At 42.4% G+C, this 26,986-nt stretch overlaps 1 protein-coding gene and 1 long non-coding RNA gene across 2 annotated transcripts; one reads left to right on the forward strand and one right to left on the reverse strand.

Annotated features, from left to right (window-relative positions):
* The first annotated feature begins 6,369 nt into the window (after positions 1-6,369).
* Positions 6,370-11,214, forward strand: LOC147461246 (uncharacterized). Its single transcript, XM_086508840.1, has 5 exons — positions 6,370-9,740; positions 9,822-10,087; positions 10,167-10,647; positions 10,737-10,876; positions 10,951-11,214. The coding sequence occupies exons 1-3, from the start codon at positions 9,448-9,450 to the stop codon at positions 10,250-10,252; spliced, it is 645 nt and encodes a 214-aa protein (XP_086364966.1). The 5' UTR covers positions 6,370-9,447; the 3' UTR covers positions 10,253-10,647; positions 10,737-10,876; positions 10,951-11,214.
* A 5,704-nt stretch (positions 11,215-16,918) lies between these two features.
* Positions 16,919-21,142, reverse strand: LOC147461247 (uncharacterized). Its single transcript, XR_015187575.1, has 2 exons — positions 20,217-21,142; positions 16,919-17,181 (listed from the first exon to the last, which is right to left on the reverse strand). It is a non-coding gene; the product is annotated as an uncharacterized LOC147461247 (long non-coding RNA).
* Between the last annotated feature and the right edge of the window lie 5,844 nt (positions 21,143-26,986).

Raw genomic sequence — 26,986 nt, forward strand, 5'->3', positions numbered from 1 at the left:
ATCAATCAGACATTGTTACTGCTTTCTTGAATGGAGACATATTTGAGGAAGTTTATGTAATGCAACCTCGCGATTTTGTCAAGAAAGGACAAGAGGACAAATTGTGCAGATGTAAGAAGACTTTGTATGGGTTGAAGCAATCTCCTCGTGCTTGGTATGACAAAGCTAACACTCATTTGGTAAAACGAGGCTTTCGTAACAGTCCAACAAAAAGCCCATTGTATGTAAAGCGTGAGGGTCATGTACTTCTCATTGTGGTTCTTTATGTAGATGATTTGTTGATCACTGGACCAAATGAGAGACATATTGTTGAATTTAAGGCTGATTTGAATGCTACTTTCAAGATGAAAGATTTGGGGATGTTGCATCATTCCTTGGGTAAACAGTTTAAGTAGTGTGATGGTGGTATTGCCTTCTGTCAGAAAAGTTACATAGAGACATTGCTATGTAAGTTTGGACTTGAGGATTGCAAATCTATTGCCACTCCCATGGAAACAAGTTTGAAATTGAGTCTTCATGATGCTGGTGATCCTGCTGATGTCACTCTTTATCAAACTGTTATTGGTGCCTCGTTTATGTATGCAACAAGAGGCCGGATATTTAGTTTGCAGTCTCACAGGTCAGCAGATTTATGCATAGCCTAGGGTCTAAGCATTGGTAGACTGTCAAGAGGATTTTTTGCTACCTTAGTGGCAATTTACATCTTGGCTTGTTTTATCCCAAGGGGGGATCATTTCCGCCAGACTTACATGCTTTTTCGGACTCAGATTGGGCTGGTTGTTTTGACATGTGAGTGTCCACAAGTGGTTTTTGTTTCATGCTTGGCAATTCATGTATATCATGGTTGAGCAAGAAGCAACCTACTGTGGCCACGTCGCGTTGTGAGTTTGAGGACAAAGCAGTCTTCACAGTTACGATTGAGTGTGTATGGCTCAGACGCCTTATGGCTGATTTGGGTGTTTGGACAGGACACTACCAACACTATTTATACTGACAGTTAGAGCGCATTGGCAGTTGCGAGGAACCCAGTTTTTTATGCTCGCACAAAGCATATTGAGGTGCATTACCATTATGTCACAGAGAGAAGCTCTCAGCAGGAGAGATCAGCTTGGCTTATGTGCCGACATAGGACAACCTTTCAGATCTTTTCGCAAAGGCATTGTCTCGTGAGAAGCTCGAAGCTTTCCGCAAAGCTTTGGGCTTACTCCCTTCGTGGACTGATCATGTCCTCAGGGCATGGTACTTCCCTTTACTCATGTGCCAGCTCTCGTTCACTACATCACTCCAGGGGGGATTTGTTACCATATACATGTGGTAGTGATGTGTGTGAACACATTAGGACCGCCGAGGCATTTTTTCCCTCTGTAGGAGGTTTTTCCCTCGTGCATTGTATATACGCCCATCACTCTAGGGCTATCTATCTTTCCATTGCACACTAAGTAACACACTCTCTATTGTGTGCCTTGAGCTTCCTTCATCTTCTCCAAGCTGTGTGTGTTTCTCTGCAACCCTAATTCCAACAGATCTCAAATCCCTAATTATGTGTATGGCTAACTAAGCCTTGGTCATTCTAGTCCTTGACTCAAGCATCAAAGGGGGCCTCATTATACCTATTTCTAAGCAAATATGTTGATCTCAAGTGAAGCTTCTAACCATGATGTTAGCGGCATAAAAGTATTATTGCCAAATCCATAGTTTAAAGGCTTTCGCCCATTCTAGATAAAGCCATTACCCCTCATCAATATGGTTTCATAAAAGGAAGGTTAATATATGATAACATACTGGCAAGAATGGTCGGCATTGAATACGCAACATTGACTAGGCAAGAGTGTATATTGTTGCAGCTGGATCTTGACAAAGCCTATGACCAGATAACATGGTCCTTCATTGAGGATGTCATGAAATTTTTGGGCTTTGGGCCTCGACTGTGTTGATTAGTCTTCACCGTCAGTGCTGGAAGCCACTCTGAGTTGCTTCTTAACGATAGAATTGTGGGCACATTTGAAGTCAAAAGATCAATCAAGCAAGGATGCCAGCTTTCCCCTTTGGTCTTTGCCACCAGCTCACACCTGCTGGTCACTACGCTAGAAGACAATGCTTCGAGAGGAGATTCAAGGGCTATACTTGCCTGATAATGACCAACTCCTAGCGAAGCTCTTTGCAGAGGAGTTTCTTCTCTTTCTCAAAGCTTGCCCTCAGACATTTCAAAAGGCTATGGAGATTGTGAAAATGTTTGCCATAGCATCTGGATCAAAATGCAATATTGAAAAATCTCACTATCACAAAACAACTCGTTTGATCCGTCTATGTGAACCGGAGAGATAGTCTCAAAAGGAAATATTTTCCATCACATTGGTGTTCCTTTGGAGGTTGATGTAACGCACAAGCAAAGATTCCAATGGGTCACGGACAAGATAAGAAACAAGATGAGAAGGTGGGAGTACGTGTTACTCCTTTCTCAAGCAAGGTGAACGTGATCAATTCATTATGCTCCCATACATAGATTTCACTAATCCGCTTCTCAAACTAGCCAAGTAAAACTGGAAGGATTTCTTGAAACCGGTGAAAAGATTTTTATGAAAAAGTACACCAAAGACTCAACACCATGGCAGTGGGGCAAATGAGAGACTATTGCGAGGCTTGTGGAGCTAGGAGGCATTGGGATTCTCAACCCTATTACCCACACAGAGGCCAAATGTGCCAAATTTTTGACTTCAATCACTATGCAAGACCAAGCTTGGGCTATTATGGCAGAGGACATGACTGACAAGTCTTAACTCTTCTCTAAAGGTGGCTAGTGGAAAGGCTTAGAGGTACACAACAAGATGCTCTCTCCTCGGTGGTCCATTCTAAGAGTAGGAGCACAATAGGCGCTAGAATGGAGATATGTAGCAAGCTATTTTCAAAATTTCATTACTCACTGGTCCCTTAGCTCTCTAAAGTGGGTAGCTAGAAAGATCAACAATAAAGGTCTCATACATCTTGGCCAGTTTTGGACTAGCACAATAACATGAGCTAGAAAGGAGAGAGATAGCTAAAAAGATCAACAATAAAGGTCTCAGACATCTTGGCCAATTTTGGAGAGATAGCTAAAAAGATCAACAATAAAGGTCTCAGACATCTTGGCCAATTTTGGAGAGATAGCTAGAAAGATCAACAATAAAGGTCTCAAACATCTTGGCTAGTTTTGGGATAGCAACCACATGAGCTAGAAAGGAGCAGACCAGCTAGTTGTCCATTTCCACCTAAATAATGGGATTGAAAGACTGCTGGTCTTAAGGGTTTTGGAGGGGCTTGGCAGCTACTTGCACTACTATGTGCAAGTGTGCAAGTCCATGTTCGAATAAAAGTGTGGTGGTGGCCTTGAAGCAGACACTTCTATAAACCAAAAACCAAGGACATCTACCATACTCTAATGATCTCAGCTGATTAATTCTCCCCCCTTAAAAAGATGCAGGGAAAGCAATGGCTGGAGGCAAGGTGGATGCCGATAGCAAATAACATTTGGAAGCCACAATGGCCACACTAACGATGAAGATCTTTCTATGGAAGGCATTATTGGGGGACTATGCCAATCGGAGTAAATGTTTTTGCTAGAGGGATTGGATTTGATAGATGTTTGGATTGCAAAATAGCTTGTGAGGACCTCTCTCACCTTTTCAATGAGTGTTGGCTATAAGTATTCTGGCAAGGAAGACGTGCAAATGGGTTCAAAGGACCTGGAAAATAGTGTTCAAAAGAAAGACCTATTCCTTGGAGGGATGGTAATCAAAAGCCAAGTGTGACTGGTTTGCATGCAAATCGTTTGATTTTGCTACTTCACACAAATATGGAAGGCCGGGAACTGTCGGGCCCTTGAGAATAGTCTCTCTACTACTAGTTTCATGGAGATCGTGCGAGAAAGCAGGGAACTGATTGTATCCATTAGTGAAAGGAAGATCTCGAACAAGTGGTATAATTCCATTTATGCCACTCTGATGGAATAGCTTATATATGGGTAGATTTTCACCTCTTGGTGAGGCGCCTCGTAGCTTATTGACACAACGTGAAATCCCTCAAGACTCAACACAAAACTTAAGGTTATATTGTGCATTTATTTTGAAAAAACTAACACATCCACTCACAACTGTGAATTTTGGAAAATATAGTTTTTTCTTTCCAAAAATACTTTTTGTTAAGCCAAAAACATAAGGCATCACTATGGCCATGCCCTTTGGACAAGCCAAAAAGTAAAGGGAATCATGGGAGGCAGCTCTTAAAAAGAAAAACCCACATTTCTAACAAGGTGAGGAGACATGAAGGCCTGGTAAGTTAAGGGGAGATGAAGGAGAGTAAGTTTAAATGCGTAATTGTAATCACATGAAATTTTTGTTATGTTTTAATATAAAATTGTATAATCTATTACACATATATAATCACAAGTAGTTTATATATTACAAAAAGCCCCACTTAAATAATGTCAAAGGTGCACATTGCATATCAACATTTTGAAATACAATAAAATGAGAAAGAAGTAAATAAAAAAATAAAATTTAAATTTAAAACACAAAAATATTTATTTATTTTTGTTTAAAAAATATAAATATAATAAATTATAAAAATAATAAAACAAGATAGTGAAATGAACTTTTAGAAGGTTTTTAAATTAAAGAATCTTTTATCAATACCTCATATCATGGGATCACTCCTATGAATACACTTTTAGAAAGTTTTTAAATGAAAGAATCTTTTATTAATACCTCATATCATGGGATCAAACTCCTCTGAATACACTTTTTAATCCAAAAAGGTGAGTGCAACTTTGGAAAATCTATATACTCTTTATAATGGAGCTTAAAATTTTTGAGTAAAGAGAAGGCATCCACATGTCACACTCTCCTGCGTTTCAAAGGAAACCTTATAAATACAAAAATGAAAGGTAGAAAATGAGAAGACTTCTGAGTCCTAGAAATGTAAAGTAGAAAACTTAGTACTTTGTCTATATTTATAATAGTTTTAGTTCTAGGGAAGGCCATGGAATTTCACTTCAGGCACTTACTACTTTTGCTTTTTAAAGCCATTTGAAGGATGGGTTTACTTTGCATTTTGAAGGAACTTCCCTCCATGTGTCATGTAAGGCTATGGTCATGCAAAGCTTAGTGGTTCGTTACATCAGCCAAAATTTTTCGTTAGCATGTAGATTTCCATCGGCTTACTATGCTTAAAAGAGCATAATTTTCAAACTACGTCGGTTTCTTGCCGATCAGTCCTCTTTTTCCCACTCTATTGTTTGTGTCTCGCTCTCCCTCACTACTTGCTGCTACCCGTGACGTTTTGGACTGTCGAGCCTGTCTTAGTTAAAATTTCCGAGGTTTATAGACAACTAAGCTTTGTGTGGCCATGTCCTAATGAACCTTCCTTCGTAGGTTTGCACAAACCTTCCATGTCGTAAATGATCCCTCTCTAGCCTTACTGCTCAAAGCTTAATAGTTGCACGCATGTATCCGTGTTTTGTCTGTCTGTGTGTGTGTGTGTGTGTGTGTGAGAGAGAGAGAGAGACAGAGAGAGAGAGAGAGAGAGAGAGAGACCCGTTGCCTCTGTGTGTGTGTGTGTGTGAGAGAGACAAGAGTTGACATGCCATTTTGTTAAGGTGTTGGAGCGTTGCAAGAAGGCCTTCCACATTTGCATTCCAATACTGAAGTGCAGCGAGCTCAATGATTCAGCAATAGGAGTCCAATGATTTTTTGTGGATGTCCTGCACGCATTGTGTGTGTGTGTGTGTGTGTGTATGAGAGAGACACTACAACATAACCCAAAGTTATCGACGCTTTTTATATCGACGTCCGTGCCTTCCCACGCTCATATCGACGTACTTACCGTCCGTCGATATACGCGTCGATATGACTGTGGATATACGCGTCAAAAGACTAATTTTCCCACGCGTATATCGACGTAGGTATCGACGCAGGTATCGACGGAAGTAATTTGGGAGAAAAAAAGCCAGAACCCGTACGAAGGGGCCATTTTCGCCCTTAACGCGTTCTCAGATCTTGGTCGAAACCTGCTGCGAGGTATTATGGCACTCTTCCCCCCCCCCCCCCCCCCCCCCCCCCCCCCCCCCCCCCCCAACCCCTCTCTCTCTCTCTCTCTCTCTCTCTCTCTCTCTCTCTCTTTCCTACATACACACACACCTCTCTCTCTCTCTCTCTCTCTCTCTCTCTCTCTCTCTCTCCTACACACACACGATGAGAGAGAGAGAGAGAGAGAGAGAGAGAGCGGTGTGTGTGTGTGTAGGAAAGAGAGAGAGAGAGAGAGCGGTGTGTGTGTGCGTGTGTAGGAAAGAGAGAGAGAGAGAGAGAGAGAGAGAGAGAGAGAGAGAGAGAGAGTGTGTGTGTGTGTGTGTAGGAAAGAGAGAGAGAGAAAGAAGTGTGTGTGAGTGTAGGAAATTAAAGAGAGAGATAGAGAGCGGTGTGTGTGTGTGTAGGAAAGAGAGAGAGAGAGAGAGAGAGAGAGAGAGAGAGAGAAGTGTGTGTGTAGGAAAGAGAGAGAAAGAGAGAAGTATGTGTGCGTGTAGGAAATTAGAGAGAGAGAGAGAGAGAGAGAGAGAGAGAGAGAGAGAGAGAGAAGTGTGTGTGCGTGTAGGAAATTAAAGAGAGAGAAAAATATCCATAGGAAATTAAAACTAGAGAGAGAGAGAGAGAGAGAGAGAGAGAGAGAGTTATGGTTTGCGTAAAAAATTAAAATTAAAGAAAGAAATGAAATGAAATGTTATGTTAACTCTTCAAAAGGCCAAAGTGACCTATGAGACCAGAAAGTTACAATGTGGTAGACTGATACTAGGTTAGAATAACAAAATGACAAAATAACATATTATGGAATCCTAAACAGCTGGGTGTGGACTAAGCAGCTAAAACAGCTAGCTGAAACCATCCGTAGTTCATTAGGTAGTCTTAAAGCAATGTCAATAGCGCGTATGGCAAGCCGTAGGTCAAACGGATAGAAGAAACGTCAAATACACAAGTCGTAGGTCAAATCCGGTTGCGTTTTTCTACGGAAAAATGCAAACGGACTTCGGAAATGGCTTCTATGCCTTCTAAAACCATCCGTAGACGATTAGGTAGTCTTTAGGCAACGTCAAGAGCGCGTATGGCAAGCCGTAGGTCAAGCGGATAGAAGAAACGCCAAATACACAAGCCGTAGGTCAAATCCGGTTGCCTTTTTCTACGGAAAAACGCTAACGGACTTCGGAAATGACTTTTTTCCATACCAAAACCATCCGTAGTTCATTAAGTAGTTTTAAAGCAATGTTAAGAGCGTGTATGGCAAGCCGTAGGTCAATGGGTTTCAATTAACGTCAACTACACAAGCCGTAGGTCAAATCCGGTTGCGTTTTTGTACGAAAAAACGCAAACGAACTTCGGAAATGGCTTCTATGCCTACTGAAACCATCCGTAGACGATTAGGTAGTCTTTAGGCAATGTCAAGAGCGCGTATGGCAAGCCGTTGGTCAAACGGATAGAAGAAACGCCAAATACACAAGTCGTAGGTCAAATCTGGTTGCATTTTTCTACGGAAAAACGCAAATGGACTTCGGAAATGGCTTCTATGCCTTCTGAAACCATCCGTAGACGATTAGGTAGTCTTTAGGCAATGTCAAGAGCGCGTATAGCAAGCCGTAGGTCAAACGGATAGAAGAAACGCCAAATACACAAGCCGTATGTTAAATCCGGTTGCGTTTTCTACGGAAAAACGCAAACAGACTTCAGAAATGGCTTCTATCCATACCGAAACCATCCGTAGTTCATTAAATAGTTTTAAAGCAATGTCAAGAGCGTATATGACAAGCCGTAGGTCAATGGGTTTGAATTAACGTCAACTACACAAGCCGTAGGTCAAATCCGGTTGCGTTTTTCTACGAAAAAACGTAAACGGACTTCGGAAATGGCTTTTATGCCTACTGAAACCATCCGTAGACGATAAGGTAGTCTTTCGAAAATGTCAAGAGCGCGTATGGCAAGCCGTAGGTCAAACGGATAGAAGAAACGCCAAATACACAAGCCGTAAGTCAAATCCGGTTGTGTTTTTCTACGAAAAAACGCAAACGGACTTCGAAAATGGCTTCTATGCCTTCTGAAACTATTCGTAGATGATTTGGTAGTCTTTAGGCAATGTCAAGAGCGCGTATGGTAAGCCGTAGGTCAAACGGATAGAAGAAACGCCAAATACACAAGCCGTAGGTCAAATCCGGTTGTGTTTTTCTACAAAAAAACACAAATGGACTTCGGAAATGGCTTCTATGCCTTCTGAAACCATCCGTAGACGATTAGGTAGTCTTTAGGCAATGTCAAGAGCGCATATGGCAAGCCGTAGGTCAAACGGATAGAAGAAACACCAAATACACAAGTCGTAGGTCAAATCCGATTGCGTTTTTCTACGAAAAAACGGAAACGGACTTTGAAAATGACTTCTATCCATACCGAAACCATCCGTAGTTTATTAAGTAGTCTTAAATCAATGTCAAGAGCGTGTATGGCAAGCCGTAGGTCAATGGGTTTGAATTACGTCAACTACATAAGCCGTAGGTCAAATTAATCCGGTTGCGTTTTTCTACGAAAAAACGCAAACGGACTTCGGAAATGGCTTCTATGCCTATTGAAACCATCCGTAGACGATTAGGTAGTCTTTAGGCAATGTCAAGAGCGCGTATGGCAAGCCGTAGGTCAAACGGATAGAAGAAACGTCAAATACAAAAGCTGTAGGTCAAATCCAGTTGCGTTTTTCTACGGAAAAACGCAAACAGACTTCGGAAATGACTTCTATCCATACCGAAACGATCCGTAGTTCATTAAGTAGTTTTAAAGCAATGTCAAGAGCGTGTATGGCAAGCCGTAGGTCAATGGGTTTGAATTAACGTCAACTACACAAGCTATAGGTAGCTATAGGATGTTGAAGAAACTATGGAACTAAAAGAGGCAAAGGGGTTTTGCCCGCTACATGCATTGCCATGTATACCTGGGAGTGCACGTATGTGTGTACGCTTATAGGATTTGACCAATAAAGACGAGATTTTGACCCGGTGGTCTTGATCTCCGTACACCTCTGGACCGAGGTGTACGGAGATTGGGCAAGACTAGAGAATGCCAGGTAGTTTACATTGCGAGGAGTATATATATTAAAACAACATTCATAATCATTGTAGATGACAACGTCATCAACTAACATGGAGGAAAAGATTGCATGCTCGTGCACGCTCTGCAAGTATCAAATCCTGCGCAAGCGTAGGATATGTAATGAGCATGTGTACAAGTACGGAGATTTTGCTAAAGAAACCGTACAGAATCTACGATATGACTCTTACGGAATGGGCATTGATTTTCGCGACATAGCACCTACATCTGAGAGAGAGAGAGAGAGAGAGAGAGAGAGAGAGAGAGAGAGAGAGAGAGAGAGAGAGAGAGAGAAACGATTATGCGTGAAGGTCCGACCAATATAGAGCCAAGGATGGAAGCAAAAAAAGACTTACAGACAGAAGACGACGGCATGGAGGAGATACTGGATGCCTTCTTCCAGACAAGCGAGGAGAACGCTAACGAAGCAGCACCAGAAGCCGTGCGCCTATCTCCTGAAGACATGTTGAGGAAGTTGGCACGTCAACCAATTTATGAAGGCGCCAAAATATCGACGCTTCGTACTTGTTTGGCGTTTTTGAATCTTCAGTCAGTGTACGGGTCGTCAGATGCAAGCGTCACTGCTTTGTTTAGGTACATAATTTATAAAAGGTATTTTCCGATTGCAACGGTGACGTTCTTGGAGAGCTTTTTAATTTAATGTGACTTAAACAGGTTGTTGCGGGAGCAACTTCTCTCGGCTGGCAATGAAATGCCCCCCTCCAGGCCAGACGCAAAGCAACTATTGACCTCAGTTTGCTTGGACTACAACAAGATTCATGCATGTCCAAATGATTGCATTCTTTTTCGCATACTCCAGGAGTTATGGCATGGGATCGACATAGCAGATGCGGTTGAACCACTAGGACAACAGCATACAAGGATCCATGGACTTCTTATGTGGACTATGCATGATTGGCCAGGATACAGAGAAGCTTCTGGTAATGGTTCTTGATTTACAAAATTCTCGCTATTCGCAAGCACTTTGTCTTTGCCTGATTCATGCTTTAATATATGCAGGGCTAACAACTTTGGAATACAATGCATGTCCAATTTGCGGGCACTTGGATGTGCTGTTGACATGGATAGAGTCGGGACTGAGATGAGACGGCGGATTTGTCAACTCGCGGAGCTACAATTTTCGACCAGCATTCTGACGTCTTGGGATCAGCAAGAAAAGGACAAAGTCAATTACATGGTGGAGACCATCCTGAGAGAGTACCAGCCTACTCCAGGTTCTGACGTTGTTCCGAGGAGCTTGATCAAGGGTGTTGCACGGGACACCGTGAAACATCGACGAGATGCAGCTCGGAAGGCTTTCAGGACCGACTTGCCGAAGCCTTCAGGCATCCCACACGAGACGTGGCTTCAGATCAGGGAGGATGAGCGGACAGCGGCCACGCGGTTCAGACAGCAGCGTGAGGTTGCGCAGATACGACAGATGACCAGGGGGACATCTCATCTTGGCAGCGGAGGCTTTGACACCTTTCGCTATGAGTTTGTGAGTTTCTAATCCAATCTTAACTATGGCGTTTTTCAAAACGCGATGAATCATGTATTCTTATTACTCTGATTTTTATATAAATGTAGAATCTTGCGATGCATCGAGCCCGACACGTCAGGAGGAGTCAGATGGATATCGGAGAGGTATCTATGAAGTATTGAATGATCTTGATGCTTCAGGAGAGCCTGTAGACTGGGCGGGCTTACAGTCTCGCTGATCGCTTGAGGTGAGACGTTAATATGTGAGTTGATTTAATTAAGTATATGTGAATACTAATTTTGTGAGTTGTCCTATGTGCAGGTTGTGACGCCTAGTCATCAGTGGCCCGGATTTCATATATATGCTTTGTGAGACACATACACTTCTGTGTCTCCTTTTGTATAGATATATATATATGGTTATGATTATTGTTCAGACAGTTATTGTTTTCCTTATGGTTATGGTTATTGTCATTGTCATTGCATAGACATGGTTATTTTTCCTATTCTTGTGTAGACATAGTTATGGTTCAGGTTTTGTTTATGGTTATGTTTAACTTTCTGGTTATGCTTATGGTTATTGTTAATTTTATTTTTGGTTATGATCAAAGTGGTTATATTAGTCGGTTATGGTTTTAAGTTATGGTTATGCTTTTAAGTTATGGTTATGGTTCGTTATGGTTATGCTTTTAAGTTATGGTTATGGTTCGTTATGGTTATGCTTTTAAGTTATGATTATGGTTCGTTATGGTCATTGGCCTTAGATCTCATGTGAGATCCTACATGGATAGTATGTAGGAGGCGTATACATGATATTTTTTTTTTGAAAAGTTTATGTAAAAACGAAGGGAACTCTGTCGAAATTTCTGCGAGAGCACAGTTGATTTTTGTGCTGCTCGCTTTCTTGGGCAGAGGGCAGGAAGTCTGGTTATGGTGCCTGTGTCCATCTTTTCATTGGGCACAAGCCAGGCTATCTGCCCTCTGCCCAAGAAATTTTTTTTACTGATATAGTCATCGATATACGCGTCGCTATAGCTGTCTATACCAGCGTCACTAAAAAAGTCTTTCCACGCGTATATCGACACTCTTTGCGATAGTTTCACAGGGACGCATATATCGACGCGTATAGCGACGTTAAGAGTCACTATATACGTCGATAACCCCCTTTTTTGTTGAAGTGAGAGAGAGAATGCGACGTTATTGATTGTAAGATTTTATGTGTGCTGAGAAATAGAGAATGGTCCATGTGATTCATTATGTGTGTGTGTGTGTGTGTGTGTGAGAGAGAGAGAGAGAGAGAGAGAGAGAGAGAGAGAGAGAGAGAGAGGGCTATCACACCAGCATGAGAGAGAGGGGGGAGGGAGAATAAGCATTGGTCTTACAATCAGCAATCAATAAAGCGACGATCAACAGAATCCACAATCAAGAATCATGAATGAACATTGACATCTACAAAATCGAGAATTAACGTAATTAGAAAACTTTGATCCGACAAATCCAAGGTAGAAGGCGTGTAAGCCCAAGGCAAGAGTGGACCTCAACAGATAGCAAAGGCGGACGACAAGAGGCAACTTTGGAAAATCTTGGCTATTTTTAAGATCTTTATGCTAGATTTCTTGCTCTTGCCTTGGGTTGACTCAAAATTCAAAGGTGAATCTCAAAAGTCATAGGTGGGATTTCACTAAGCCTAGGTTTTTGCAAGCGCTTAAAGACAAATTAGATTTTTTGAGAAAAATCTTAAAATTTTGTAAGGAGGGTTGCACTAAATCAAGGTGAGGCACAATACTTTCTCCCAAAACCTCAAAAAGCTTACATATGAGAAATTTTAGGGGCAACTTTATTATATTTGAAGGCTATTACACTCAATTTATTTACTTTGTAGGTTTCTCACCTTCGAATCTAAAATTTAGAGATAAATTTCAAAATCTGTAGGTGGGATTACACTAAAGCAAGGACTTTTCAATCATTCAGCTATACTATGTTTTTTTCAGAAACTTTACAAGCAAATTTACTATATTTTATGGCTATTGCACTAACCTTCTTTGTAGCTTCTCTAAACTTTAATTTCGGTTCTTTGAACTTTATAGATATTCTCACCTTGAATTTAAAATTTAAAGTTGTGATGTTACTTTGTTAGTCTTTTTGCATCCATGGCTTTTTTGGAGCATGGGGATGTTGTATATTTTATGTTTCTAATTCATTACAACTCACTCTGACAAGTGATAAGTGAGTGCTGGCAAAAAAAAAGTTTTAAAAAAATTGACATAAATCTCAAAATTTGTAGGTGGGATTATATACTAAACCTATGTTTTTTCCTCCAATTGTTGTGGGTGTCCTAACCTTCAAATTATATCTTGCGAGTGTGTGGCCCATCCTATGGATGGACACACACACACACACACACACACACATAGACTTTCCTTGGTAACCTGGTAGCCCTTCAAAAGTGACCCCAGAGCGTAGCACCAACCAAAACTTATCTTGCTTCAACCAATAGAGGGTCATGAAAAGCATGTTTATTGGCAAGTCATGGTTTTGATAGCATGGCACAACAAAATCAAGTTGGTAGAAATATGATACATTGTTGTTGGTTGATTAGCAAGGAGATATGGGCACTTTGAATTTATTAGAAGTTGTGTGAAGAATGAGTCGCTAGCAACCATTTGACTAAAAATACTCCATGTGCTCATTGAGAGAGAGAGAGAGAGAGAGAGAGAGAGAGAGAGCTATCCAGTCCTCAAATCAAAAGAATTGAGAAAGGGAGAAAAGGTGGAAAAAGAGATAACAAAGATCTACTCGATGAATCTTGATCTCAAGATCTAATATGAGAGAGAGAGAGAGAGAGAGAGAGAGAGAGAGAGAGAGAAAGAAGGTATAGCTATGCATTGTTATCTTGCTAGAGTGATTCCAAGGACTATAGTTCCATTCTCCTCACACGTGGGCGAGCACACACACACACACACATACCTACCTATATATATGTCCCGTGTGTGTGTGTGTGTGTGTGTGTGTGTGTGTGTGTGTGTGTGTGTGTGAGAGAGAGAGAGAGAGAGAGAGAGAGAGATCTCCAATTTCCATGATTTTCTTGGTCGTAGCAACGCACGGGTCACATACTAGTAGCATTTAAAAGACTATGAGGTTTTTCTATTCACAAGACTTTCAAAGCTCCTTGGACACTTGTTAAACAAAGAAATTTGAATGACCTTCACCCATAGTGCACTAAGGCCTTTATTTGGCCAAATATGAAATGATTTCCTTTAGTTTTTAATACTTCATAGTCCTACCAACAATTCCAACACTTTGAGATGCACTATCTTTGAGGTTTCTTACCCAAGCTTGCTTTAACAAGCCAAAAAGCATATTTTTGGACCACATAATGAGTCCTTAGTAAAGCGTTGGATTTTTGGTGCAATTGTGAACCATTGGATAAAGCTTGCAGATTAGTGCAACATGACAAAAACTTTCTTTTTTAATATTTTTTCTAGATCTTTGTGAGAGCCGTTGACATTTGTGTACTTATCTCTTTAAATAGGGCCATTGAATATTGTCATTAATTTTTATGTTTTTGGGATATATTGTAATCTAAATAAGTCATTGTTACACTTGCTCCCAAAAAAGTGTAATATTCATTTGTGACAAAAAAAGAGTCATTGTTACACTTGCTCCCAAAAAGTGTAATACTCATTTGTGACAAAACCAAAAATTGATTGCTAGTCACTTTCTCATTTTTTCCTCTCACAAAGAATCCTTTTCTTCTTTTGGGCATAACTCACAATCGTGAGTGGATTATATTAACAACCCAGAAGAATTACAATTACTAGTCATGCTCGTGTCGAGCCATGACATCTTCCAACAACCACTAGTACGTCTTCTAATAGGGGGAGCACCCGACGGCAAAGGTAGAACACTTGGTTAGATAAGGAGCAAACACTTACCCATGTGGTTTTGAAATTGTTGTAGTCTTTTGAACCCAATCTTCCATGTCTTTTGAACCCACTAGCATGTCGTTCCTGCTAAGCCACATATCGTTGGGCATTCCTTGAAAGGTTGGGAAAGGTTCTCAGTTGTTGTTGTTCTGCATTGCGGGCATCTATCTGGATCAATACCTCTAGCTAGGACCTTCACCCCAGTCGTAAAGGCCCCCCCAAAGTACCTTTCATACAAAGACCTTTATCCTAAGCAGTCATTGTGGGCTATTGCTTACCCCACAACTTGTTCAAGGTAGAGAACCAATCCAGCAAGACCATGAGGATGTTGTACACCTCCTTGGTGTTTGGTTTACAAAAGTTTATGTCTATGGGCCACCGCCATGCTTTCCAATCAAACCTAGACTCGCAGGTCGGTAGGCAGCAACTGTCAAGCCGTTCTAAGACTCTATTTACAAGCAATCTTTCAGTCCCATTGAGATGGAACTAGGAGGCTAGTTGGTTCGATCCTTTCCACTCACTGCTACTATAGTCCCAAAATTGGCCCAATCGTTGGAGTCCTTTGTTGTTCATCTTTGTGGCCACCTCCCTCTAAGTAGAGTTCAACAGGACACTTCCTGCCTTAGAAAGCCAAGGGGGCCAAAGAGACATCGAGTTGTAAAAGTATATAGTTACATCTCCCCATTCCAAGGCCTCTGCTGCTCTGTTGCACTATTGAGCAAGCGAGCAATTTAGCCTCTAAGCTTCAGGTTAGACCATCGAGGGACGAGCAACTTGTCATGCATATCTATCCCTTTCCATTGGCCACCTTGCAAGCACAATTTGGCATTGTCCATCATGGCCTTTGTCATAACAGCACATGCTTGATCTTGCTTCGTGATTGCAACCACAAACTTGGCAATACCGCTTTGCTCCACCGATCTTGCTATGGCCTCCCAGCTTGCCCACTGCCAAGTTAGTGGGTCTTTATTGTTGTTTTTCCATAGGAATCTTTTCACCTATTTTAAAAACTCCTTCCAGTTGCATTTGGCTATCTTAAGCAACGGGCCATTAAATGCTATATATGGGATCATAACGAATTGATCACTTTCAATCTGCTCACAAAAGGGGGAAGCACATAGTCCCCCCTACGCAACTTGCTCCTTACCTTATCCAACACACATGAGAATATTCTCTTGTGGGTTATATACACCCCAAGAGGGGCTCCCAAGTGCCTAAATACCATCCCTTTGGACACAATCCACCCGTACCACATTGCCGGATTGAACGAGTCATCTTATGAGAGGGAGATCAATCTAGATTTTTCAATATTGCACTTTAACCCTGACACAATGGAATATGTTTGCACACTCTCTAGAGCTTTCCTAGTTACCTAAGGACAAGCTTTGAGGAAGAGTAGTGAATCATCCGCAAACAGCTTTGCCAGCAATTGGTTGTTATTGGGAAGGGGTAGCCCTTGAATCTCCCCTCTTGAAGCACTATCTTAGAGCATTGTCATCATGGATGAGATCCAATGGCAAAGAAAAGAGGAGCTAGTGGGCAGTCTTGCTCAATTGACCTTTTTACCTTGAAAGCCCCCACAATAATCTCATTTAATAGAAGTTCAGATTCGCTACCAGCACCCAATGTGTTGACCAACCGACACATCCGTGGCCCAAAGCCCAGTAATTTCATGACCTCTTTGATAAAAGATCATGTGATCCTATTATACACTTTATCTAAATCCAATTGTAGTAATACACACTTTTGCTTATGATGCAAACTATATGCTGAACATTGTTGCCAGAATGTTGTCGTAGATTGATCTTCCCCTTTATAAATCTATGTTGGTGGGGGAGGTGATGACCTTGTCAAGTAGAGGAGAGAGCCTGAGAGAAACAATTTTGGTAATTATTTTGTATGCCACTGATACCATAGTTATAAGGCGCCAATGCTTCAACTGGGAGCAACAAACTTGTTTAGGGATCGGTTTGATAAGGCCTCTTTTTATGCTCAAATCGAGAGCTCCATTGACTAGGGATTGGTTAGCCATTCACGTGCTTGTAAACTTAAGCTCCTCCCATTATTCTTTAAAGAATTATGTAGTCATGCCGTCCCATCCAAGAGACTTCTCTTTGCCCAAAGCTTGCATTGCGAGAGAGCATTCCTCCTCGGAGAATGCCTTCTCCAAGATAATGCGTCTGATTGTAATAACGTTTTTTTGACACTTCCTAGAAGAGAAATTCTGGCTCCATCCACTTTTGGGGAGCGGGCCTTAGGCTGTCCAATGCTCTGTTGTCACAAAGAACCCTCTTATTATTAAATTCCTCTCAATAGCATTATGTAGTCCATAGTGAACTTTTACCTTGTTTTTTTTTCCAGAACTCCCTTTAAGTGAGTGATAATATTTTTTTTAAACTATAAAATACAACAACTGATCAGGCACAAGCTGTGCCTCAAGCCCCAAGAGAAACATCATGTTCATCGGGCTTTTACAGGGAGCCGTAACCCATACATACAGTACCCATACCAACAAACTTAATTGTCACAAATAATTAGTAATCCAAACATGAGAGAGGGCAAAGAGGCCACCTTGCATGGGCTACCTACCACTCAGCTAATGCAAACTCCATCCCTCAGTCGTAGCACTGGAACAACCAAAAAGCATCTTTAATTTCATGTTCAAGACGAGTAAGAAAATCTTTTAGGGATACCCTTGTTGACCAGAATAAAACGAAGGTGAAGGCTCACTTTTGCATTTTAAAATAATAAAATGAACTAAAAATCAAGTCATTTAAAGCCCTTCCATGTCGCCTGCGAAGGGGGCACTCAAACCCTACCCTGTGCTTGCCTAGGTTAGCTTCAGCGGCATCTCTCTGGGTGGGGGCCCGTCGTGAGGGTTGTCTGGAGAATCGAGGTGGGCTCGGGGCTAGTGCTGCGGTTTCTGCCGTCCAGCTAGCGCTAGAGAGGGGACTTTGGAGCCCGAGACAAGGCGGGTTGTCTCCTTCTTCTTCGACACTGTTTGGGAACGCAGACCAAGGCATATTTTTCTCTCTGGGGAGACCTTCCCTCCCTCTTCCCATGTGAAAGGCAACGAAGGTCAGTTCTTTTGCATAGCTGGTTGGCATGTCGTTCTGTGGTGGCAACTTTGAGGTGTGGTTCCTTGTTGTTGCTCCTGTGGGGTGTGGCTCCAATGGTGGTTCGAGTGGTGATGCTTGGTTGTGATCGACTCTTCATGCATGGGTTGGTACTTTGTTCTTAGGTTGGTGATTTTGGTTCTTGTGGATGTTACCTCATGTTGCAACTTGCTTGTGTGCTGTTTGGAGGCCGTGAATCACTCCCTAGCATTCTAGTTGGTGTTGCTTGGCTTCGACCTAGGAGATTTAGCTTTTTACGGTTGTGGAGGACTCCTTGAGACAAGCTCGACTGGTGTGGCAGACTTGGTGGGCTTGGTGGCAGCTTGAGGATGGTGCGACTTTATGACGGTATTTGCTTTTGTTTGATTCTGTTCTGGTGTATGGGTTAGGAGCTTCCCTGTAAAAAGCTTGTCTGTTATGAACGATATGTAGGTTCTATTATGGTGTATGGGTTAGGGGCTTCTCTGTAAAAAGCCCGTCTTTTATGAATGGTTTGCTTTCGGTGGCCATGGCTCGTTTTGAGTATGGTGCTTCTGTTGTAGGTTTTTTTTCTTTGTTCTAATATAATTCCACTCTCTCGATGAGAGAGTTTTGCAAAAAAAAAAAAAACTGTGAAGCGAAAAGAGATTTATCAACTAAAAAATAAATAAATTCAACTATTCACATGAAAAAAGGCAGGGTCAATCATAAGCGAAAATAATGAAGTTTCCAGTTTTTTTTTTTTTTTTCTAGAACTCACAACTTGTTGGTGGAATGTATTAAAACCAAAAAAGTACATAGCAAGCAATGCTGGCACTGAGCCATGGCTTCAACCTTTACCAAGAGAGAAAATAAGAGATCGCAAAATGGAATACTAGCCAGATCAGGGGAGGCCAACCCCATAGGCTAACATGGGAGCCACACTTAAAATGGGCCAGCAAACCAAGAAGCGCCATCACCATTCGAGTTGACTCCCAAGCATATAGATCGGACGAAGTTGCGCACCACCAGATACCCATAATCAGGCTTTTCGAGGGGAGACTAGCACCACAGACACAAAGCACAACACCATCAGGAAACACAAACACCATTTGCACCAAGGCAAGGGGGTGTCCTCCACCACCTCCACAAAGAGAGGGATGGAGCAAGCCATGGCAAAGGAGGGTCTCAAACACAAAGGGCGGAGCAGCCTAGGGTCCTCCCCCCGATTCCCATGCTGCTCCAAGGGCATTGCCCACCTCAGTATCGAAGACCTCAATACTAGGAAGGAACAGCCCGCCATGCAGTAGAACCAGATCAAGCCTCCCTCACAGGCTGCAGATAAATCTCCTCTAGTGATTCTTATCTTCAAAGACAAAGTGTTTTAAGTATCCTTTTCGCTAAAGGTAGTTTCAATTTTTGGTCTTCCTTTGCTTGAACCCTTTTTTTTTTTTAATAAAAACAAATCGCCTCTTTTTTTATTTTTTATTTTTGGCATAAAACTCACAAATTGTGAGTGATAATTGAATAGAACTAAAAAAATTTAAAAAACTCCCATCCGTGCTCATAACGAGCCATGGTTTACAAACTAAGCCATATACAACCAAACGAGTACATCATAGACAGTCCGAACAGGGGAGGCAAGCCCCTGTTCGGACTTGAGCATAACAAACCAAACAGATCGAAAGCATATCACAAGTAACACCGCATCTAGGGTGGGGCCCATAGTCCCCATCACCTCAGGAGTCACTCAGGGTGCCACCATGGAGTAGCCACTGTCAGCGACAAGCACCATGCCCCGAGCAAACCACCACCGCAGTAGCAAAAGACCATTTGAAACATAGCATATTCGCAAAAAGGGGGAGCTACTAGGCTCCATTACCTCGACGAAAACCTCCAATGGCATCAGCAGGACACATGCTTTTCACGGAGAGCCACACACCATCTTCAGAGCCCATTGCCAACAGTCAGGGCCAACATACCCGATCGAGGCTCGAAGGGGAGCATACCCCGCCAGAATGAGATCCCCGATGCCACCATGCAAGGGAGACCCTGCCATGATCAACCAAACAAGTTGGAGATCCCAAACCCTGTAAGTTGCTACACAGAAGAACATGTGGACACTAAGGTTTCGCAAGCAAAACCAGGAAGCCACCAAGCCTTGCTCCAAAAATCTGCCTGTCGCTGCATCTCCTACCATCGAGGAGGGAAGGGGCAGGGTGCTCCCCTCCTGGGGCAACCCCTGACCTGCAGGCATAGCCAAACCCCCTCTCGACCCAGTAGTGACATCTTCCCCAAGCGTGCACCGGGTGTCGAGTCCGCAGACGTTCCTCCTATGGGCGCCCCAACCCGTGAGCCAACACTGCAGCTACCCAACACACGAGGCAAGCCAGGGAGTGGAAACCCTATCCGCAGGCGACACGAGCAAATCTCTCCGCCTCTTAATCTTATCTCAAATACGTTTTCTCATCTCTTTACATGCCATCAAAAGTCCATTTTTGCATTATAGTTCTTGAAAGAACCTCGATTTCAAATTATTATCAAAGTGTCAATTGCAGAGCGGGTGGGGAGCAAGGGTGGAGAGGCACCTGTGGCGTGGGGTTTCCCAAGGATGGGGACCTTGGCTGAGCAGTCTCCTCCTTCTCATGCTTAGCCCACATATTTTTGTGAACTAGGGTTGCTTGGCGACCTCGTCCCTTGCAGAAGGAATTCATGCACGACAGGCAGTGTCTTGGTGTGCAATCAGTTGACTGGATATTTTAGGCCCTGCACACCTAGCAGAACACCACCCATGGCCGGTGAGAAGAGGCATAGTGGAGATGAGTCCCGCATCCCCATGGCAGCTGCCTACAATGTCCCCACCTGGCCCTTGTGATGGTGAACTCGTGCATGACAGTTCCCTTTGGTAACGCGATTTGCTTTTGGTTGGGCCTCCCTTACCTTTTCTTGGCAGACTTCTTGTCTCTCGGGTCTGCTCGAAGTCGGTTTGGGGTGGTTGGTGAAGTGGACAAGGCTACAAGCTCCGTAGTTGGCCTTGGTGGCGACCTTGTCTTTGGTGGTGGGTTGGGTTTGCTGATTTTTTATGGTTCATGGCCTAAAGTTTCCTGTGCTGGTGCGTGGCTCCCCACAAAAGCCAGATGTTGGTGTTTCTTGATTGCTTGCAATGTTGCTTGTGTATTCTTTTAGACTTGAGGTTGTTCGGAAAAGGGAGTGCTTGTGGTAGGAGCTCTTCCTTGGTGGGATCCGGACGCTTATGTTAGCCGGCATCGGAGATTTTGCCTCCCCTTGTTTCCGACCCTATGTGCTCGGTTCCAGAGGGTGGCTCCCTGTTTCAACCAATGTAGTGATGTGGGTGGCTCCCTCAGAGCCAGTGTATTCTTTTTGGTAGCCTTGCACTGGTTTGGTGAGGGTGATTTTCTTGTTATCTTTATATAAGTTTATATTCAACCCCTATGGAGGGTTATGCAAAAAAAAAAAAGATGCCTCAACCAAAAAGCAAAAACTTTAACGGGTCCTTTTTTAAAATTAAAAAACAACGATTTTACTCAAATTTTAGAATGTATCTTTGTGCTCTGAGTCTTATCTTTTTCACTCTCTTTCGCTCTTTTACTTCTTCCCATAGTGACGTGTTCCCTTTTTGCTAGTGAAAAATCTCTTATATTTTTTATAAGAATAAAATAAAGAATGAAAATGTTTGATTTGTGAGTGTTCGCAACATTCAAGAAGAGTCATGAGTGCCAGTGGTGGGTTCTTGAAAAATGTGAAGGATCCCATGTGGCATATGTGGAGAGAGTAAGTATGGTCCATGGGCTTTATTATATATTTCCTTACGTCTCTCTCTCTCTCTCTCTCTCTGCGTATTTTTAATTGGGAGAAAGGTTAGCGGGCACATCGTTGCTACAAGAACGCTCTCAAGAAAATGATGAAACACCATATCATGATCTGGTTAAGCTCGAGAGTTGAGAGATAAGCAAAGCTTTTAATCTCTCTCTCTCTCTCCAAGTTTTGCTCTTTGCCGAGTCTGCTCCTCCTCACTTATCTCGACTTTCTTTCCATAGAAATGGTCGTGAGAGGACGACGCACACACGAGGCAAACACTAGGATAGAACAATATGGACCTTGTCGCATGAAGCTGCCTTGCAGCTCTCCGGCGGAGTCCTGCCCCATTTCCCGGTTATCGTCAATGATCATCATTACCAAGTAATCATAGGTCAACTACTTGGTAACACGGTCGTGAAAACGGAGAAGCTTCGTGAGCAAGGCGGCAGCTCTTCCTCACCCATGGTGATCAGAGATCAAATCCAATCTCATGACTTTTGAGGGGATGCTTCCAAACTATTTCATTTTCCCAGGTGACGTGACCTTAGTCAAACGAGCTATGATGGAAATATCCTCTCTCTATGCTACCTGCTAGTAACCTGGTGAATAGTAGGATAGCGCACAACGCAACCAGGCCAAATGGTGCGGGCAAACCACGAGAGACAAAACACTGCAGCACTGTACAGCGAGGGATATGGCAAGCGACCAGGTGCACTGGCTAGTCCTCGTCTATATGTAACACGGGGTCCAACTCAAGGGATCAAAGGTGGGAGTGAAATCAGTCGTTGATTTTTTTAAGGCCTACCAAATATTGGGTGCAGGCGAAAAGGGAAGGCTCTGTGCAGGTTAATTATTTACGCCGAAAAAGGCCTGTACTAGCGAAAGCGACGCGAGGCAAGGACTAACCTGTGCAAGGAGAGAAAGTGGCGCAGCTGCAAGAGACCTATGTGTGCCAGAGCGCGCCTTGACTCCAACTGGCCCTTGCGCGGCACTAGCAAATTACACACAGTCTCTACAGGTGTTCGAGCTGTGTCGAGATTACTGCGCAGAGATAGCACCTTCAGAGTCAATCACAAGGGGAGGCCACACAATTGCAATGGCGCCCAGGGGCTGGTTTCGCATACTAAAGCAGGTTTAGGAAGTATGCTCAGCCTCCCATCAAGCTTTCAGCATTGACATGGTGAGCTTGTCTGCGTTTGCCTGCTTCGATCACTTTTTGGCATGTCAGTTTTCAGCAAGGCAAAGATCTTGCCTCAACTCACACACAGTCATGCAGGTTTAGGGCTTTTCTCTGGTTATCTGTGTCGAGATTACTGCGCAGGCGGGTTATCTGTGTTGAGATTACTTCGCAGACAGGTTATCTGTGTCGAGATTACTGCGCAAGGTAGGGGTTTTATAGCACGTACAGAGCATCACGGGGAGGTGTTCGAGCAGTTATTGATTCTCTGATGTGCTTAGTTTACTGCACAGACATGTCCGATTTCAACATTGCAGGGATGTTATAGCATGTACAATGCGCAGCATGCAGGTGTTTGAGCAGCTATGTGGTCTCTGATGTGCTGAGTTTACTGCGCATACTGCCGAGATTACATTATTGACACAATCTCCAGCGAGCTGTTGTGTTAGAGAATGGGGTGCTCATCTTTTTGTGAGGGCATCGTGGGTGTTTTTGAGAGAGAATGGCATTGTGAAGGTTTCTGAACTGAATTGAGTTTTTGCAAAATAGAGAGAATCGTTTTCAAGGAGGTGACAAGGTCCACGCCCAGCTTGACGTGATGATTGCTTACAAACGAGCTCTCTGTACATGGGCTCAATGGGTCGATAGGCATGTAGATCCACATGAAACGGGTGTCTTTTTTCGGACGTACTCTCCGTAGCATTTCAGGTAAAGGACAGGGATTGCACTAGCTATTTTGCAGTGTGACTTCTGATAGGTGCAAAGCCATCTTAATCATTTCTATTCAAGATGGCTTAATCTTCTTTCCTGCTTGCAGGGGAGGGCGATGGAATTCGGGCGGGCATTGTGAAGACAAGACAGAGCCAGCAAACGACAAGTCTGATCTGCCCACATATCCAAATGAGATGCGAGCTCTAGAAGAAGTCTTGGGAATGATAAAAGTACATGTTCATGTGCTCGACGTTATGAAGCTCTCCGCATACAGAAAGGATGCACATCTGAGTGTCTATTGGCATCCTCAACAACTGAATGTGCGGCAGCAAGATTGCGGCCATTGGTGGTTACCGGGGGTTGCGAACATCTAGAATGAGCTCTTGTACTATTCAATCACCTTGGCTCCCTAGAATTTGTATGTCACAGCACATGCCGTTTGCTAATCGTGCATTGTGCACCATTGCTTGGGAAGAAAAGGAAATAGCATCTCTTTGATGCTGCCCAAGGGATGTATGTATAGCATCCCTTCAGGAAGTGAGGAATGTGGTAGCTTCATGACGCTGTGGAATCAATACGTATAGCATTGCTTGAGCAACATGTCTCATGGAAACGACACCTCTTTCACGAAGCCGGGATAGCACCGTAGGCTCTGGCTTTTGTGGTGCCCAGAGTTGGAGAAAATCAGCATTCCATACTACACCTGATATACAGAGGATTGCACCAAAGGCTGCATTCCTTAACCAAATTTTGGACCAGGCCTTGTTCTGAAAGCTGCATAACTGGTCACCAATAAGGCTTATTTAGTAAATAAGTGATTTTCATCAGCATGCCATATGTGAGCAGTGGAAAGCACAAAATCAGATATGTATATATGTTTATCAACACCACACCTTGAACCATTGTTTGCTTTGTAACGTCTTTTTAATGCAATGGGTTTGAGGTGAGAGGTTGAACCCAACACCTTGCACAGCACTTGTGCATTCCTTTTTGAGTAAGTTATGCCTCTACTATGCTGCCTTTGTCGTTGTGTAGGTTGCGTTGGAGTGCACTTAGATACCAAATACATCTTCAAATCGCTCTCTAATTTGATTGAAGCAAACTCTTTGCCACGTACAGTGACTAAATAAATGAATCACGTTAGTGGTGTTTGTATGGTTTCTTTCTAGGAATATACACATTATCATGCACATGATCAAGAATCCTATCTTGCAAATCTCTTTAACTTATGGCAATTATTGAACTAACAATCTCCCCACAATCAAAGAGATTTTGACCTTTCCACTTTAGTATCTATCAATTTATTAGCTAAGTATGGTGAAGTAAACCTTGGAGCAACATGATGGACCACATTGCGACTAGATAAGAAGCAATGGCCTCCTTAAAAGGACATCTAACAAGAAAGGTACAATAACATTAGCCTTGCTAGCAAAAAGTCACTTGTATGCCTTTAAGGGACTTTGGTAAGATATTTTTTTTGTATTATTACGATGTCCAAAACAAAAACCCTTTAAAGGAAACATGTCCAATCGACAACATAAGTACAACTAATAGCAACAAAAGAAATGAAGTATAAAATTGTTATTCCATGGCAATTACTTATCTAAATTCTTTCAAAGGTAGGCCAAATAATGCTTGAGCAGGCTCAAGCTCCTTTGAAAACTCCTTATGTGAATATTTAACAGAGTTGCTAGACTTGTGCAATACCTACATAGGACTAATGACATTTGCAATTGCTTTAGTTGATTTCTATTTGAGAGTATGAAGATAAAGGATGGTGCATTCAACAAAGGGGTATGTGCATTGATAAAGGCATTGTGTCGTGCTCATGATAATAAGTGACATCGTAAGGAACATATCCTTGTAACTGTGTCATAATTTCTCATGAAATAAGCCCTCTCATCAATACTAGGGGAGCACACTAATACTAAGTTGGCAATAGAAACCTATTTAAGGTACCATAAAATCTTATAACACTTTCAAGGGCTTAGGGTAAAAATTGATTAAATATTAATATACAAGGATTTGCATGGTTTAGTCAGTGCATGATGTGAGTGTTCCTATGCTTTATTACTGCATTCTTGACTCATTCTATCCATATGTGCATCCTCGTGTGTATATAAGACCAAGAAAGCGCTTGCCCCAAGCAATTATATCGGAGTCAATGACGTAGTTGGCTTGAAGATCCAAGGTAGATGAACAAACAAGCACGTGGGATGGATTGGTTCTCAACACTTGTAGGAGCAAAGCTACCATGAAGACCAAAGGTGACAAGACACAACCCTATATGCTATGTAGAGATGCCAAGGATAGACATCGCACCATGAAAGCACAAATCAAGAAAGAAGATAGTCTAGTCAAGCTAGAAGAAAGCCACAACAATCAAAGTCCTATACTTCTAAAAAACAATCAAACATGAAGCAAAGATCGGTTTTGACATTTCAAAACTAATTTAGTTATGAACGAGAATTATGCCATAGCTACTATTATTTGTGTGTTGCAAAGTTGAGATAGCGTTTCACCCTGAGAGTACTAAGTAGTTCACTACTCAGATTGATTTCAAGGGTTGCAAGGCTAGATTGACATCAAACCTACAAGAATATAACTATGGACAATGGTAGTGAAAGGGATGGTACAAGGTTGTAGCTGATGCGTTAAGTTGCATGCTAGAAATCCATGCTCTTTTTTACAGAGATTATGAGTCAATTTTGACATATCTTTGCGAGACTTGTGAGCATGATTAGTCATATGATAAGGTGCATATTCATGTAAGAATGTAAGATCTCTCTTACACTAGAGAGAGTGTTATAGATGACTCCACATGTAGTTCCACTTTATTGAGTGATGAATTGCAGTTATGAGTTTTTTTCTATCAAAGATGGGTACTTGCTTCACAAGGGGAGAGTATGTGGACTCTCGTACATAGACTAAGTGCTAGATTCTTTTTGAGTCACAATAGCCCAAGTGTAGGTCATTTGGTACTAGAAGACATGCACGCCAATTCTATAGGCAAGTTTTGCATTAGAATATGTGTTTTTGAAAGTGTCGAGCAACGAAGGCAAAGTTTCATAAGGTGGGTTGGACTCTTGCATTGCTTAGAGATCCCTAATATGGGAGAGCAATTCTATGGATTTTTATGGTTGGTCTACTTGCTTCAAATTGCAATCAAAATTCAAGGTAGACCACTTGACAAAGATGTGTCCTCTTAATCTTACTAAGATGGTGCTCAAGGCTTTATAATTAGCAAGGTGTCAGAACAAGGGTAGGACCAAGGGGGGGCACTGTCCCTAGGCACGACTGGCTAAGAATGGCTTAGGAGTTCATAAAAATAGGTTAGGATGCTTATAAGAAGATACAAGGGGTGGAGAATATCATTCTTGGTCCCCTAACTTCTTCAGTGGTATCATAGCTATAAAGATTTTTGGAGAAAGGTGGTCGTGGAGAGACAACCACTTTTTACATGTGCATGGATTCTCTCTCTCTCTCTCTCTCTCTCTCTCTCTCTCTCTCTCTCTCCGTTCATGATTGAGGGTGATTGGATAAAAAAGCACACTTCTTTGCGTCCGTGAGTGTGAATGTTACTGTGTGTGTGTGCCAAGATTACACACAGTGTGCCAAGATTACATACAATGTGGGTTTCTGCATTACTTT

Source organism: Adiantum capillus-veneris, chromosome 3 (assembly GCF_014529385.1).
Source record: "Adiantum capillus-veneris isolate H3 chromosome 3, ASM1452938v2, whole genome shotgun sequence".
Taxonomy (NCBI): Eukaryota; Viridiplantae; Streptophyta; class Polypodiopsida; order Polypodiales; family Pteridaceae; genus Adiantum; species Adiantum capillus-veneris.